Source organism: Microtus oregoni, unplaced genomic scaffold (genome assembly GCF_018167655.1).
Source record: "Microtus oregoni isolate MIOR12 unplaced genomic scaffold, Mior012 000050F_002, whole genome shotgun sequence".
Taxonomy (NCBI): Eukaryota; Metazoa; Chordata; class Mammalia; order Rodentia; family Cricetidae; genus Microtus; species Microtus oregoni.
The window spans coordinates 209,033-223,689 of record NW_024543226.1 but is presented as its reverse complement, the minus strand read 5'-3'; the positions used below and the strand labels follow the sequence as shown (position 1 = coordinate 223,689).

The 14,657-nt window shown below is 41.3% G+C and overlaps 1 protein-coding gene across 1 annotated transcript; it reads right to left on the bottom strand.

Moving 5' to 3' along the window:
* Window positions 1-1,570: 1,570 nt before the first annotated feature.
* On the bottom strand, window positions 1,571-3,139 carry LOC121436718 (protein BEX2-like). The gene is made up of 3 exons (XM_041636733.1): window positions 3,001-3,139; window positions 2,519-2,592; window positions 1,571-2,192 (listed from the first exon to the last, which is right to left on the bottom strand). Exon 3 carries the CDS (start codon window positions 2,185-2,187, stop codon window positions 1,804-1,806), a length of 384 nt encoding a protein of 127 aa, XP_041492667.1. The 5' UTR covers window positions 2,188-2,192; window positions 2,519-2,592; window positions 3,001-3,139; the 3' UTR covers window positions 1,571-1,803.
* Window positions 3,140-14,657: the final 11,518 nt, after the last annotated feature.

Here is a 14,657-nt window from a genome sequence, read left to right as displayed (position 1 = left end):
CTCAATATTGCCACTGTAATAAAAAACAGCCACAAACAATGTGTAAATAAATTAGCATTCGATGCTTCAATAAAACTTTAAAGGCACCAAATTCAAATTCCGTATTTTTGTGTTACACAATATTTTGTCAATCATCCTTAGAGTTTCCCAAATAACCAGTTGGCCAGGTCTGGTCATGAGTTATTTACTAACCTGTTCCAGAATCCTAGATTTTAAGTTCAATTTTGCAAAACACTGGCATGCCTGGTATATGCAAGACTGTGGTTCACCAGCCAGCACCACAAAATAAAATCAATTCCCCTAAGTACAATGTACTTTTTCATTGTAATTAAAACCCTCATACACTGACATGATCCTCTGATGATCAGCACGGCATAGACCAAAACTGTGTACATTCCGAAATTTCAGGTTAATATAGGCTGTTGTGAACAGCTGTCTCAGATTCGGTGAGCTGTTGCCTCCTCCATCTTTTGTAACCTGCTTAACTAAAGAGATAATTGTCCCAGATAAACGGTCTTTATCAAAAAGAAACAGGAAGAAATCCAGCTATGCACGTGGAGCAGGATTCAGCACAACGGGCATTCCATGGAAATCAGGGAGAATCTCTCGCTTCGACGATTTGTGAGTACCTGTAAGAGTCTGGTGTACGAACTGTTGTCTAGTACACAGACTCTCTAGGGGAAAGCATGGGAATAGCACACGGTAAAGAAGTGTGCACCTACCCTTGGTCCCACAGGACCTTTGGAGTAGAGACCTCATCTCATGAACACCCCTAGGAACTGAAAACATTTCAGGGTACAGTTATGAACGTGCCAAGAGAATACAAACTGAAAAGGCTCGCAAACTAATTACCTCATCTAGTTCATACAGCAGCCCAGAGGTGGCTGTTATTCCCACCTTACCGATAAGCCTAAGGATCAATATTACTTTTATTTCCCAGTAATAGATGCCAGATGGTAAACTAAATCTGAGATTATATCGCCAAATCTTTAAAATTATCATTTTATAAGGTTATTAAGAAACCAATTAATTTTTTAAAGATTTATTTCAGGTATGAGTGTTTTGGCTGCATGTATGTCTGTAGCACATTTGTGTCTGGTGTCCATAAGTCACCAGAGTCTCTGGGGCTGGAGGTATATATGGTTGTGAGCTACCCTGTGAGTGCTGGGAAATAGAGCTGGATTCTCTGGAAGAACAACCCTCTTAAAAGCTAAGCAATCTCTTAAGCCACCAAATTCGTTAAGTAATGTGTTCAATTTTGAAAAAATAATGGAAGATTTTTTTCAGTTCTTCAAGTGATCAACATCATTTACTCCATTTATGTGACTGTGCACACTTTTTTAAAATTTCATTTATTATGTACATTTACCTGCATGTATGCATGTATCTTCTACATGCCAGAAGAAGCACCAGATCCCATTACAGATGGCTGGGAGCCACCGTGTGGTTGCTGGGAATTGAACTCGGGACCTCTGGAAGAGCAGCCAGTGCTCTTCACCTCTGAACCATGTCTCCAGCCCGTCCGTACCCTTATATAAAGAAAAATTTTGTAAAAGTGCAGAGAATGCCTTTTTAATTTGCTTTATTAACTTCACAATATGTAAGGAGCATCTTTCCATGCAACTGATAAATTCTGCTAACAAAAGAATTACAGACTGAGTCAAGAACACAAGTTGCAATTAGAAGCTGACACAGGAAGAGATCCACATGAAAGAAGCACCCTCAAAATTTAAAACCGTACATCACAAACATTAAGTTTTTGAAGCAGGGGTCCCCGTATAATCTTGAGAGAAAAACAGGCATTCAGGGCATAAGGCAAAACTCATCATGATGGTCATGGTGAGGGGGGTCAGTGCTAACTGCCCGCTGAGTATGGCTCAGCTGCCTTTCCCTCAACTTCTCCGTGAGATGTCTCACATCCTTCCCAAACCTTTCCCTGTTCTCCTCTCTCATCCTTGCCTGGGGCTCTCCGACCCTGTGCATCAGGTCCCATCTATAGTGCACGATGGGCTGCCTAATGCGGAAGCGCCTGCGATTTCCTCGAGGCGCAGAGTATTCAGCTTCAAGAGGCAGGACCACAGGCTGCACCCTTTTCTTAGCACCCTGCGGCTTTTCTTCCTTTTCCTCCTTGCCCTGATGGTCATTTTCCATGTTGAGATTTTTTCCTCCTTGTTCTTTGGACTCCATTATTCCTAAGAAGCAAGAGAAAGAAAAGATATCTTGGCGGGCTGATTAGCAATGAGGACGGAGTGCCTACTATGCACATTTCAAAATTCTTTTCCCCACCCAAGAGCCCCACGTGCTCTCTCGGGGGCCCCGTTCCAGTCCATCTCTTCCCAAAGCCCACTGTTTTTCCTGCAGATCCATCTCCATGGCATCTGCGTCATTAAAATGGAAGGCTAAGATGAGAGAGGAGGATGGCCTAGTAGGGGGCAAGCTGGGCTCTGGGATGTCGGACTCAGCTTTGCCCAGGTCCCTTTTCCCCCTCTCGGGCCTTCAGGCCTGTCCCAGCACCCACCTGGGCCTATCTTTGCCTTCTCCTGGGGGGCGATGCTCACCACCAGGTGCGCTGCGAAGCTGGACTCCTGGGACCTGCGAACGAACCAGGCAGGAGGGGGGTCGGTGATGGGATGGGGGGGGGGGGACGGAGGGAGGGGAGAAGGAAGGACCCGCAGGGCCTCCCTGGGTACCCCCGCCCCAGCCCAGGTTCTTCCCGCCGCCACGGCCGCCCCTGCCCCTGCCCCGCCTCGCCTCGCCCCGCCGACCAGCCCTGGGCACTGGAGCTGCAGGGGAGCCGGCCGGGGGCTGGGGAAGCAGTCGGGGGGCGCAGGCTCCTGCTCCCCGAGGGTCTCGGCCCGGGCCCGCCCCCGTCAGGCAGGCCGCGCTGCTGCGCGCACAGGAAGGGCCACCTGCTGCCTCGGCCTGCGCTGCGACAGCGGGGCCGGGGGTCGCCGCTCCCGGATGACGGGCTCCGCAGGCCCGGGCCGCCGCCTCCCTCACCTGCTCCTCCTGTTCCTGCTGTCCGCGCTGTCGGGACCCGCGCTCTGCGCCAGCAGCTGCGAGACCGGGAACAGGTGCCTGGCTGGGATGGCGGGCTGGAGGGAGTGAGCCGGGGCAGGTCCAGAGACCCGGAGAGGGGCGTGAGCCTATGTGGGCCGGTCACGTGATCCGCGTCACAGACCAAGCTCCGCCCCGGCCCCGCCCCTCCTCCTGCCCTGAGGGTCTTGCCTGGCAAAGTCCAGGCCCATTCCTCACCTGCTGGTCACTCTGACGTCTTCAGCCTGGGCCCCAGCACTCTGAGCCCTGGGGCATTTCTTTGTCTGATAGAGATAGGCAGTGTGCTCCAAGGGCTGTTAGCCATTCCAAGGTCTCTGGGGGATTCATTTTCCCTCTCCCTCTGCTGCAAGGTTGCCCCTCTTTTCTCCTGCTGTCCCCTCAGCCACCAAAGTTGTCCATTTTCCCTTCACTAAAACGTGTGAAAAAGTTAGCCAGGAAAGAAGCTTATGTAGGTTTTTTTTTCTTTTCTCTTCTGTTCTTATATTTGGTTTTTTGACACAGGGTTTCTCTGCGTAGTCCTGGCTGTCCTGGAACTTGCTCTGTAGACCAGGCTGGCTTCGAACTCAGAGATCCACTTGGCTCTGCCTCCCAAGTGCTGGGATTAAAGGCTTGTGCCACCACCGCCCAGCTAATTAAAAAAAAAAAAAAAAATGTGTTTCCATACTGTTCTTTCGGTGATAAATGAAAAGCATGCATCTTTTATATGTAATGATAGCTTTGTTGAAGAGGAAGCTCTTAGTGCAGGGAGCATGGAAGGAGTTGGAGAGAAAGGACTTAGGAAGGAAAATTGGTGCAATTCTATTTAAATTAAAATTGTTTTTAAAGTGGGGGAACGACGTCTCTTGCCTCTAAAAAACTAGCACTGGGAGAACTGAGACAGGAGGATCTCTAGTTTAACACTGGCTTAGGCTGAGGAGATCCTGTCTCATTTCAGGAAAAAAAATCATAGTCTTATTTGAAAAACAGGATTAAATTTGGAAAAAAAAAAACCCAACCATCTGTCTCTTCTGCTAAGTCATTATATAAATATAGACGCTACAGGCAGCTGCTGCTGTTTTTGGACCTTGGAAAAGGACAGGGCAGCTGTGAGGGGCCCCTAGCCATGTGAATATACCGTGCTACAAAACCTTGTGAGATTTTCAGAATGAAAAGAAAAGGATAAGTCTCTTTCAAAAATGTCTGCTTCAAATAGTTCATAGGTGTTTGCAAGTCAATGAGCATATATGTAAATAATCTTAGCTTATGGACAGTAAATCTATTTCCAGACGAGCTTTGGTGTCTGAGAGGGCAGCAGGAGGAAGGCACGGCATCCTGGGAGCAGAGGACAGGGGAAGGCAATCCCCCAGAGTACTGGGAATTCAGTGTAGGACAGTTTCGGGTACATGGTTACCATACAAAAGACACTTGTATTTTATATGCTGATGAGGAGCGATTGAAAATTGAAATGTAGAAGAATCATTCATATGCTTTATGAGCTTTTAATGTGAAATGCTTAGAAGGAAGCTGTATACTAAAACTATAAAGCAACGATGAGAGCAACTAAAGACCAAACCAAATGTAAACTTGACAACGCTAATCTTTTTCTGGAATTTGATACCCCAAACTCATCTACGCATTTAATTTAATCAAACCCCCAATGCCAGCAGTTATGCTTTTATAAATCGCAAGCTTACATCTAAACTTTATGTAGAAAAACCAAGGACCTAGAATAGAGAAACTAATTTGAAGAAAAACGTGAAGAATTACTAGTCATGATTTTAGGGCTTGAGATGTCTTAGTAAAGGAGAGTGGTAGCATTGGAGTATTACTAAAGGAGTGTTCCAGTTACACAGAACTGGAACAGAATTAGATCCAGCAATAGGCTTACGCATATACTGTCAATTCATTTCTTCACAAAGGTATCAGGATAATCCATTAGGCAAGGTATATTCTTCAACAAATGATTCTGGAAACAAATGGAAATTCTTCGAAGAACAAAAGAGGCCTTTTCTTTTTTCCTCTTTATTTATTCTTTGTGTCTTTCACATCATTCATATACATCCCATTCATTATTTCCCCAACCCTTCATATCCACCCTGTGTCCTTGTAACCTCCCCCCAAAAAATAAAATAAAATTTAAGAGAAAAAAGAAAAGGAAAAAAGAGAAGGAAAAAAATCAGTCTCGTCATGGAAGCTGTAGTGTAACACAGTGAGTCACATAGTAAATACTTTTATCCATATGTCTTTACTTGCAAGTGTTCATTGCAGAGAGTCATTGGTCTAGTTCGAGACCTCTGGTTTCTCTTACACTGTTGATGCTGGGCGCTCCCTGGGATTCCCCTTGGATATCCTGCTGTTAGGTCTTGTGTTGTGGAGGTCCTGCAGCTTTGGGTCTGCAGGACCAGTCCCTTCACGTGCTCCAGCAGATCACAGATGGGGTGGATGTTGGGGTGGGCCAACACATAGCCCAGGTTCTGGACCTGGGTAGTGGCAGGGTTGATCAGTCCACCAGCTCTCCCTTGTCTTCACCACCAGGGTGAGCTTTCCTGCGTTGTCCTGGCCAGCTCACCCCTTCCACCAATCAGCAAGAAGCAGGGCCAGTTCTCCTGCTTTCCGCCTCAGGGTTGTATCTCTCACACCTACTGTGTGGCCCAGGTGTGCTGTAGGGGCCAGTCTCCTCGGTGCTGCAGCCAATGAGGGGGAGGAGCAGCTCTCCTGAAGAGACATTTTGTTTTATCTTTACTTACAGAAATTTGTTTGAAACACAACATAGGCATCAGTGTAAAAACTCAAATTATAAAACTTTCAAAATAAAACATTAAGGCATTACAATCTTAGGAAACAAAGATTTCTTAGATGGAATAGAGATAACAAATCATAAATTAAAGTGAAACCCAAGTAATTGGAGTTATCAAATTTAAAACATTGCCTCTGTTTGTTTGTTTCTTTTAAGAAAAGGTTTCTCTGTGTAGCCTTGTCTGTACTGGAACTTACTCTGTAGATCAGGCTGGCCTCAAACTCACAGAGATCCGCCTACCTCTGTCTCCCAAGTGCTGGGATTAAAGGCATGCGCTACCACCATTTGGCTAAAACATTGCCATTTAAAAAACATAGGTGGCTGAAATCCTATATATACTGAAATCCCAATATATTGTCACAATGGTTAAAATGTGCGCATATGTGAACTTTATAGACCTGGAAAACATACCTATATATTCAGTCATTTGATATATATTGAAGATTATATACTGTGACAGAGGGAGTTTTTTTTTTTTAAGGTATTAGACGAACTAGATATCCCTCTGAGGAAAAAAAAAACCATGCATATCGATCCCACCTAAAATAAAACACACACATACACACACAGCCAACACATTCTAGAACAGTGGGTCTAGAGATGCAGTTCTGTTGGTAAAGTCGCCCACCAAGCTCTGCATCTCAACCCCATCACCACATACAGCAGGCAGGGTGGTGGCAATGTCTCAGAATCCCAGCATTTAGGAGATTGGGACAGAAAGAACACAAGTTCTAGGGCATCCTCCATGATGGATAGAGTTCATGGACAGCCTAGGTGGCCTGAGATTATGTCTCAGATGAAAACAAAGAAAGGAAAAATTAACAAGAGCAACAACAAAAATCCTCTGAATCTAAAGTGGAAAGGTAGTTGTGTGGTTCTAATGTTACACAATGGAATGGAGCTTGCCTTTGAGGTTTTCGGAGTAATTAGTTTTGTTAAAGGGGACACACCAGGAAGGAAATCATTATTAATCAATCATATTTGATTAATGCTATGATATTTCTGTTCATAAAATAATTCCATTAAAAGCACTAGAAAGGAAGCTACAAACTAAAAAAAATTCCAGCATATATATCTGACAAATAACTAATATCCACATTGTATAAGGAATTCTTAGACATGAGGGGCTGAGGGTATAGCCTACTTTGCACAATGCCCTGGATTCCATCCTCAGCACTACAAAAAGAAAGAAAGAGAGAGGAGAAAGAGAGAGAGAGAGAGAGAGAGAGAGAGAGAGAGAGAGAGAGAGAGAGAGAATGGAAGGAAGGAAGAAGGAAAGAAGAATTTTAGCTATTTAATAAAAAATAAAAAATACAATTCCATAAAATGTAGGCAAATGTCATAAAACAGAAAACAGAATTTACTTAAAATAAAAGTATCTAAATAAATAATTTGTTAAAATAAAGTCAATTTTATTAGTTTGTGATAAATACAAATTATAGACAAAATGTGAGAGCAGCAAACACTCCTCAGAGTGTCTGAAATAAAGACAAAAAATGGTATTTTACAAGGATGTTGTACAACTAGAGTTATCATCACCAGTTTGGCAAACCATATGACAGAACATATTAAAAGCAAATACATATAGAGTCTATGATCTGTCAATTTATTCTAGATATAGTATAATAAAAATAAGAGCAATGATCTCCTGGGACAGCTTTTGTATTTAATGAATACAACAGCACACATCTACATTTATTTTTTACTAATACATAAAAATATAAAATATATATATATATATATCAGTGGAGTAACATGTACCATTTTAGTAGCACATAGGCTGAGTAATATTTAGATTAGATTACACATATTTATCTTTACAAATGTTTATCAGTATTTTGTATTTAAAAATTTCAAAACCTTTTCTTCTAGCCCGCTGAAATTTATATTATATTATTGTTTTCTGTAGAAACCCTGCTGCTGTTGAATAACACAGCAGAACAATTTGCTTCTCTCTAACTGTAAGTTAGTAACTCTTAATCAAATCTTCCCTATCTCTCCCTATCCCACTTTCTTCAGCATCAACTTTTAACATTTCAACATCTGCTAGAGATCATGCAGTGTGCGTCTTTCTATGCCTAGTTCTTTCCGTTTAATCTGATGATCACCATTTTCATCCATGTGAACACAATTTCTCTGACAATATCCCATTGTTTTCCATGACAAAATACTATTAACTTGTATGTGTGTGTGTGTACTATGATTTTTCTAATTCATCAGTTGATTGTCATTTAAGTTGGTTCTATTTATTGACTCTGGCTAATGCTTCAGTGAACAGTGTGTGCAGACATTTCTGTACTCATTTCATTTCCTTTAGATTATTACATTAGAAATCACTAATAATTTAATTTTTGCATAGCCTCCAAACTGTTACCCATAATAACTATACCAAAGTTGTAGACAAAGGGAGACACTGGCATCACTCGCAGGGTTGAGAGGTACACAATCACGAAGATCTGAGTTCAGATCCCCAGTCTCCATATAAAAAAGGCAGGTGAGGAGAATGAACCTGTAATCTCAGATGGGAAGGCAAAGACAGGAGGGTCCCTTAAAAGAGTAGCCAGTCTCCATAAGTTTCTTACTGGGTCCACGGTAGAACCTAGATACCCTATTCATACTTTCTAGGCTATTTCAGACACCCATTCTCACAAGGGAATAATCTCCACAGATCAAGCTCCAGGGTCCTATGTTATGCTGTGGCTGCCAGGGCCCCCAAACTGTGTTAACCCGTGGGACCGTGGTCTTCCAAGACCATCATAATACTGGGATAAGACCAAGGCCCATGCTGCTATGCGCTATTACAGAGGTGGACTCACTGTGGCTCAACCCAGGTGCAATCAATACCACGTGATTGCAGCTGGAGATAGAAATCTGAAAGATAAAGCCATACGTCTTATCTCTGCTGTGGTTCTGTTTCAGAGGATCCATCTGCAGGCAGGACAGAGGATAGAAGGTATTAGGATCTCTCCAGTACTCAGCATGAATTTCCAGAACAAAATCCTCTCCTTACTATCCTATCCTGCTCCCAGACAATGTGCTCTTGCTTCATGCGATGATTGCTTAGGATGAGTAGTGTTCAGAAAGGCAACCCCTTGGCTCTCCATGCTTGTGCTGAGCTGGGTAACACCCGAGCCTCACAGTCACACAGACCTGCACAATCTCAGAGTATCCTGAGGTCTCTGCCATAGAAAGTGATAAGAGTTAATATATGATTGCATCCCGCTGGAGTACATTTATCTGCCCAATAATGTTATTGTCATGATAAATTATTAAAGCAAAAAAAATTCTTGGTTGCAGGCAGTGCTTTTACAACTGCCTAGCACATTGAAGTATATTCTTCCAGATTTAATTTATTTAGTTTTTGCTTTGTTTGTGTATGTGTGTGCATAAGTCAGAGAACAACTTTTGTGAGTCACTTCTCTCCTCCCACCATGTGTGGTCAAGGTGTCAAACTCAGGTTACCAGACTTAGCAGCGAGCTGCTTTACTCATGGAGCCATCTCACTCATCCTCAGTCTGGTTTCTTTTAGAAAAAATTAAGAAGCTATCAGAGACAAATAACTTTGTGCCATTTTTGTTTGTCTCTTCCTGTAACAACCTTGCCTGTCCTGCAACTCACTGTGTAGCCCAGGCTGGCCTGAGTTCACAGAGATTCACCTGCCTCTGTCTCTTGAGTACTGGGATTAAAGGCAGGCACCACCACGACACAGCTGAAGATTTATTTATGTATGTATTTTATGTATTTGAGTGGTCTATTTGCATGTATGCCGGAATGATAGAAGAGGGTATTGGATCCCATTATAGATGGTTGTGAGCCCACCATGTAGTTGCTAGGAATTGAACTCAAAACCTTTGGAGGAGCAGCGAGCACTCTAACACTGAGCAATTACTCCAAGCTGTACTTTCCTTTCACAGGGCAATTTAATAGCAGTTTTCTAAATTCTTACAAACGTTCAAAGTATTTGATACAGTTCCTTCACATTTTACAGCCTATAATACAGAAAAGTATCTAACTATCTGAAAAGATTTATGATACAACTCGATTGGTAGAGTGCTTACTTCCAGAGCACAAAGCTCTGGGCTCAGTCTCCAACACCATATAAAACTGATTGTGCTTGCAAACACTTAGAACCCCAGGACCCAAGAGATAAAAGCAGGAGTGTCAAGTGTTCAAGGATGCCTTTTGCTACACAGTGAGTTTGAGGCCATCATGGGCTACATGAGATCCTTTCTTTTGAACAACACATTTGAGTAACACAAATGTAAGTGAAACACAATGGAATATACACAAATAAAGATTAATTGGCTTATATAAATTATTACATTTAATATACACTATATAAAAACAGTAGAAAATAGAGGAAAGGAAAATTTAATGAATTACGTAAAGGAATATAGGGGAAATTATCACTGGAAACAATTAAATCTTGGCTAATAGGTGTTGAAATAAGAGCGGCGGGGCTGCGTCCCCAGCACCTGGCTGCCCCCATGGCTAGCTTTACCCGAAATAATTACACGGAAACTGTATTCTTTTAAACACCGCTTGGCCCATTTTTATCTAGCCTCTTCTAGGCTAGCTCTCGCACCTGGACTAGCCCATTTCTAATAATCTGCTGTAGCTCACGAGCTGGCTTACCAGGAATGATCTTAACCTGTGTCTGTCTGGAGTGGGAGAATCATGGCGACTCACTGACTCAGCTTCTTTCTTTCAGCATTCTGTTCTGTTTACTCCTCCCACCTATGTTTTAACCTATGAGGGTCAAGCAGTTTCTTTATTGCTTAACCAATGAAATCAACAGATTGATATATGACACTCCCACATCAAATAGGAGTGATTCCTGAACTCTGGAATACATTCATACATTTGTGTACATCCATACACAAAATCTTCTCCATTTGTGTTTAATATTGACCAAGTTATTATCAGTGTACATAAAGTAAATCTGAACACCCAATATTTAATGAATAATTCTGTCATAGTTTAATTTATATAATTTTATTTTTTTTGAGACAAGTTTGTATGTATCCCAGATTGGCCTTGATCTCTCTATGTAACTGAGAATGATCATGAATATCTAATGTTCTGATCTTTCTTCTCTAACTCCTACGTACTGAGATTACAGGACCATGCCACCATGCCAGATTTTATGTAATGTTAAGGAATAAATCCAGGCCATTGTGCATGCTAGGTAAACATTCTACTTATTGAATTCTACTTATATATACCCAGAATAATTTTATTATTTCTTTGGAAGAATATCTAGTAGTATAGGTATGAATTCAATGGTAGATGAGTATTTTAACATAATTCCATACAGCAATTTTGGTGAACTTTTACACTGTAACATGGAAATAATAGGGGAAATTCTTTTTTTTATATTTTCCATCTTTTTTGTTTTTATTTTATTTATTTACTTATTTATTAAAAATGTCCAACTCCTCCCCTCCTTCCACTTTCGTCCCCCTCCCCCTTCCTCTCCAGTCCTAAGAGAAGTCAGGGTTCCCTGCCCTGTGGGAAGTCCAAGGCCCTCCCCCTTTCCATCGAGGTCTAGGAAGGTGAGCATCCAAACAGACTAGGATCAAAAAGCCAGTACATGCAGTAGAATCAAAACCCAGTGTCATTATCATTGGCTTCTCAGTCAGCCCTCATTGTCAGCCACATTCAAAGAGTTCGGTCTGGTCACATGCTCGTTCAGTCCCAGTTCAGCTTGCTTTGGTGAGCTCCCATTAGATCAGTCCCACCGTCTTCATGGGTGGATGCACCACTCACGGTCCTGACTTCATTGTTCATGTTCTCCCTCCTTCTGCTCTTCTTCTGGGCCTTGGGAGCTCAGTCCAGTGCTCCAGTGTGGGTCTCTGTCTCTATCTCCATCCATCGCCAGATGAAGGTTTTATGGTGATATGCAAGATATTCATCAGTGTGGCTATGGGGAAATCTTAAGAGGGCTGCTCGGCTTGGTATATGCCTGTGATCTCAGTATGTGGGAGACTGAGGCAGGAGAGTCAGGATTTTAAGGTCAGTCTCTGCTACATAGGAAGCTTGGGGCCAGCCTTGGCTACATATGATCCTGCCTTTAATAAAACTCCCTAAGAGAATTTAGAGATCTCCTAGGTTTGTGTCATAAAGTACTTACATGGAAACACTTTCAAACAAATGCCAATAAACACCCCTAAAAATGGAGTGAGTGAACCTCTACCTACAAAGTAACTAATTGTAAGGTTTTATGGTTCAGGTTCCTTTGACAGGTCTCTTCCATATATCTCATCCTAATTTTATATCCTCCTAACCTTTTGTCATGCTGGCCCATGTATTTCTTAGAGTATTTTCTTTGAGGCCAGCATACCCGTTGCCTTCTCCTATAACCTACTGACCCCAACAGTCCACTCCTCCTTTCAACCTTCCTCTAAACCACCACCCAAAGAGAACATATTTCTTAGCAGTGTAGAACTTGCCTCTAAGAAGATAGTGCTGGACATCCAGAAAGTCAAAGAATAACTGTAAACATGTCATTAATAAAAGAATGGCAGTTGTATGTAGAAGCTGGATGAGACTGTAGCTGCAGATTGAGACAGACCTCATTTTAAATCTTAAGGTGACTTGTATGCATAGTACTAAATAGATAAATGACCTTTCACATCTTACATAGGCATCTCTGGGGGAGAAAATGGAAGAAAGAACACTAGGGAATCATCTGTCCTAGCAGTCATAAACTGGGAAAGTGACAGATGCAGCTGTCAAAGTGAATACAAGGCATACTGAATACGGAAGGCATGAGACCCAGACAAGGTATGGAAGCAGGGTGACTCCAAAAGTTAACCAGATAGACTGGGTTAATTAATGTTAATAGCACAAGATCTCATTTAAAGATGAATGTCAGTATTAACAGAGAACTAAAAGCTAAGTGTGGTCCCTGTAGAACTAAAAACACCAAATAACATCATCAAGACAGGGAAAAAAAATCTTTGTTATGGTCACTATTTAAAGCCCCGTGGCTTATCTGTGCATGGTGGCACACATCTTTAATACCATCCACTAGGGAGGCAGAGGCAAGTTGATCTCTGTGAGCTCAAAGCCAGCCTTGTCTACAAAGTGAGTTCCAGGACAGCCAGGGCTGTTACATAGATGAAACCCTGTCTTGAAAACCCAAATAAACAGATAGATAGATAGATGAATAAATAAATAAATGAATAAAGTTCTATTGCTAATGTTTCTGCGTGTCTTTATTTTAATAGTGTATGTGTGTTCATGCATGTAAATATCTGTATACATTTGTTGACATATATTAAAAGTATATGTACATAAATATTGGTATGTATACATTCATTCAATATTTCATTCCAATTTTCCTCCGTCCTCAGGTAATACCCATGTAAGATAAAAAAACAGAGCAAAGATGACCAAGAAGATTCTATATAGATTTTCATTGTCTAAAAGAGTTCTATGACTTTGCACAGGCATAAAGCTCCTCATGTGTGGTTGTTCAGGTATTGGCTACAGAAGAGCATGACTTTCTTGGGTAATGTAGTTTTTCACATAGTAAGTGTGATTTCACAAGGATGTTTTTCATTACAATATGAAATGTCTTTTTCATATGTGTATGATTTCTTGTATTTAAATAATAGTTCTAAAAGTAAATGATTAATAACAATTAATAAACATATACCCTCATGAAGTCACATTTATTAGATTGACCAGCCACCCTATTGAATTATCAGGAAAAAATTTCCAGCTCAACCAATACAAGGTGAACTTTTCCACCCTGAGGAACATCTGGGGATTGTTTGCTGCCCTGAAGTTACAGATGGAATTCAAGGCGGTACAGCAAGTGCAGTGTCTTCCATTTCTTCCAAGCTCAAACCTGTCACTGGATATTTTGAGGGTCAATGATGAGACCATTGATTTTGAGGATATTTTTTAATGATCCATCACAAAGTAAGTTGATGGGAGAGCCACAGTTGATGGTGGAACATAAGCTGGGCTTGCTGTAATGCGGATGCTGTGCAGAAACACAGAAATGCATTTGTAGTTGCCTCCACTACAGTCTGATGTATACAACATTGAAGTACTGACAAGGAAAAAATGTCATGATGAGATAAAAGGTAGATTATTGAATCTACTTTAATCCAAAAAAGCAGCTATTAATCTCAAAATATTTTACATTGGTATGGATTTTGGTTTATTGATGCAAATTTAAAGTTAATTTTGTTATACTGTATGCATGTTTCTACTCATGTTTGGGACATTGTGCCTATGCAACTCATTAAAAAATGTAATGAATAATTAAGAACTATAGGTTAATAGTCATCTATACTAATCAAACTTATAGTCACATTAGGTATCTTTTCAATGTTAAACTGATATATTTAGGATAGATATATAGTCTTCAAACACTTAAAAAACCTACAGAATATGGCATTTAAAATATTTTAATAACAAGGTTTTTCCTGACAGTGAGATATAACTGCTATTTACAGCACCCATTTACTTCAAAAGAAGATAATGGGCATAGAAGAACCTCTGTGTGGAGTTTACTTTTTTATGGCAAAAGCTATCCCATTTGAGCAAAAAACTGCCCTTGCTTCAATTGCTGACAGTATGCTGTCCAAAATGGATCAGCAGGATGCAAAAAAAGTGACTGCCAAAATTTTCCAAGATAGTTCTTCAAAATTCTCTTTTTCTCAAAAATGTCTGTCAGATATATTAGGCTTATAGGCCAAAGTTGGATGCCCCAACGTTACAGAAGAACTTAGGCAGCCAGCTACCTCTGTCGTTAGGTAACATTTCACCCTTCTGGGGTCTTTGATGAGGTTAAAGACTAAATAAT

Coding starts and splice junctions, on each gene's coding strand:
- LOC121436718 (XM_041636733.1), bottom strand. CDS start 2,187: ATGGAGTCCAAAGAACAAGGAGGAAAAAATCTCAACATGGAAAATGAC.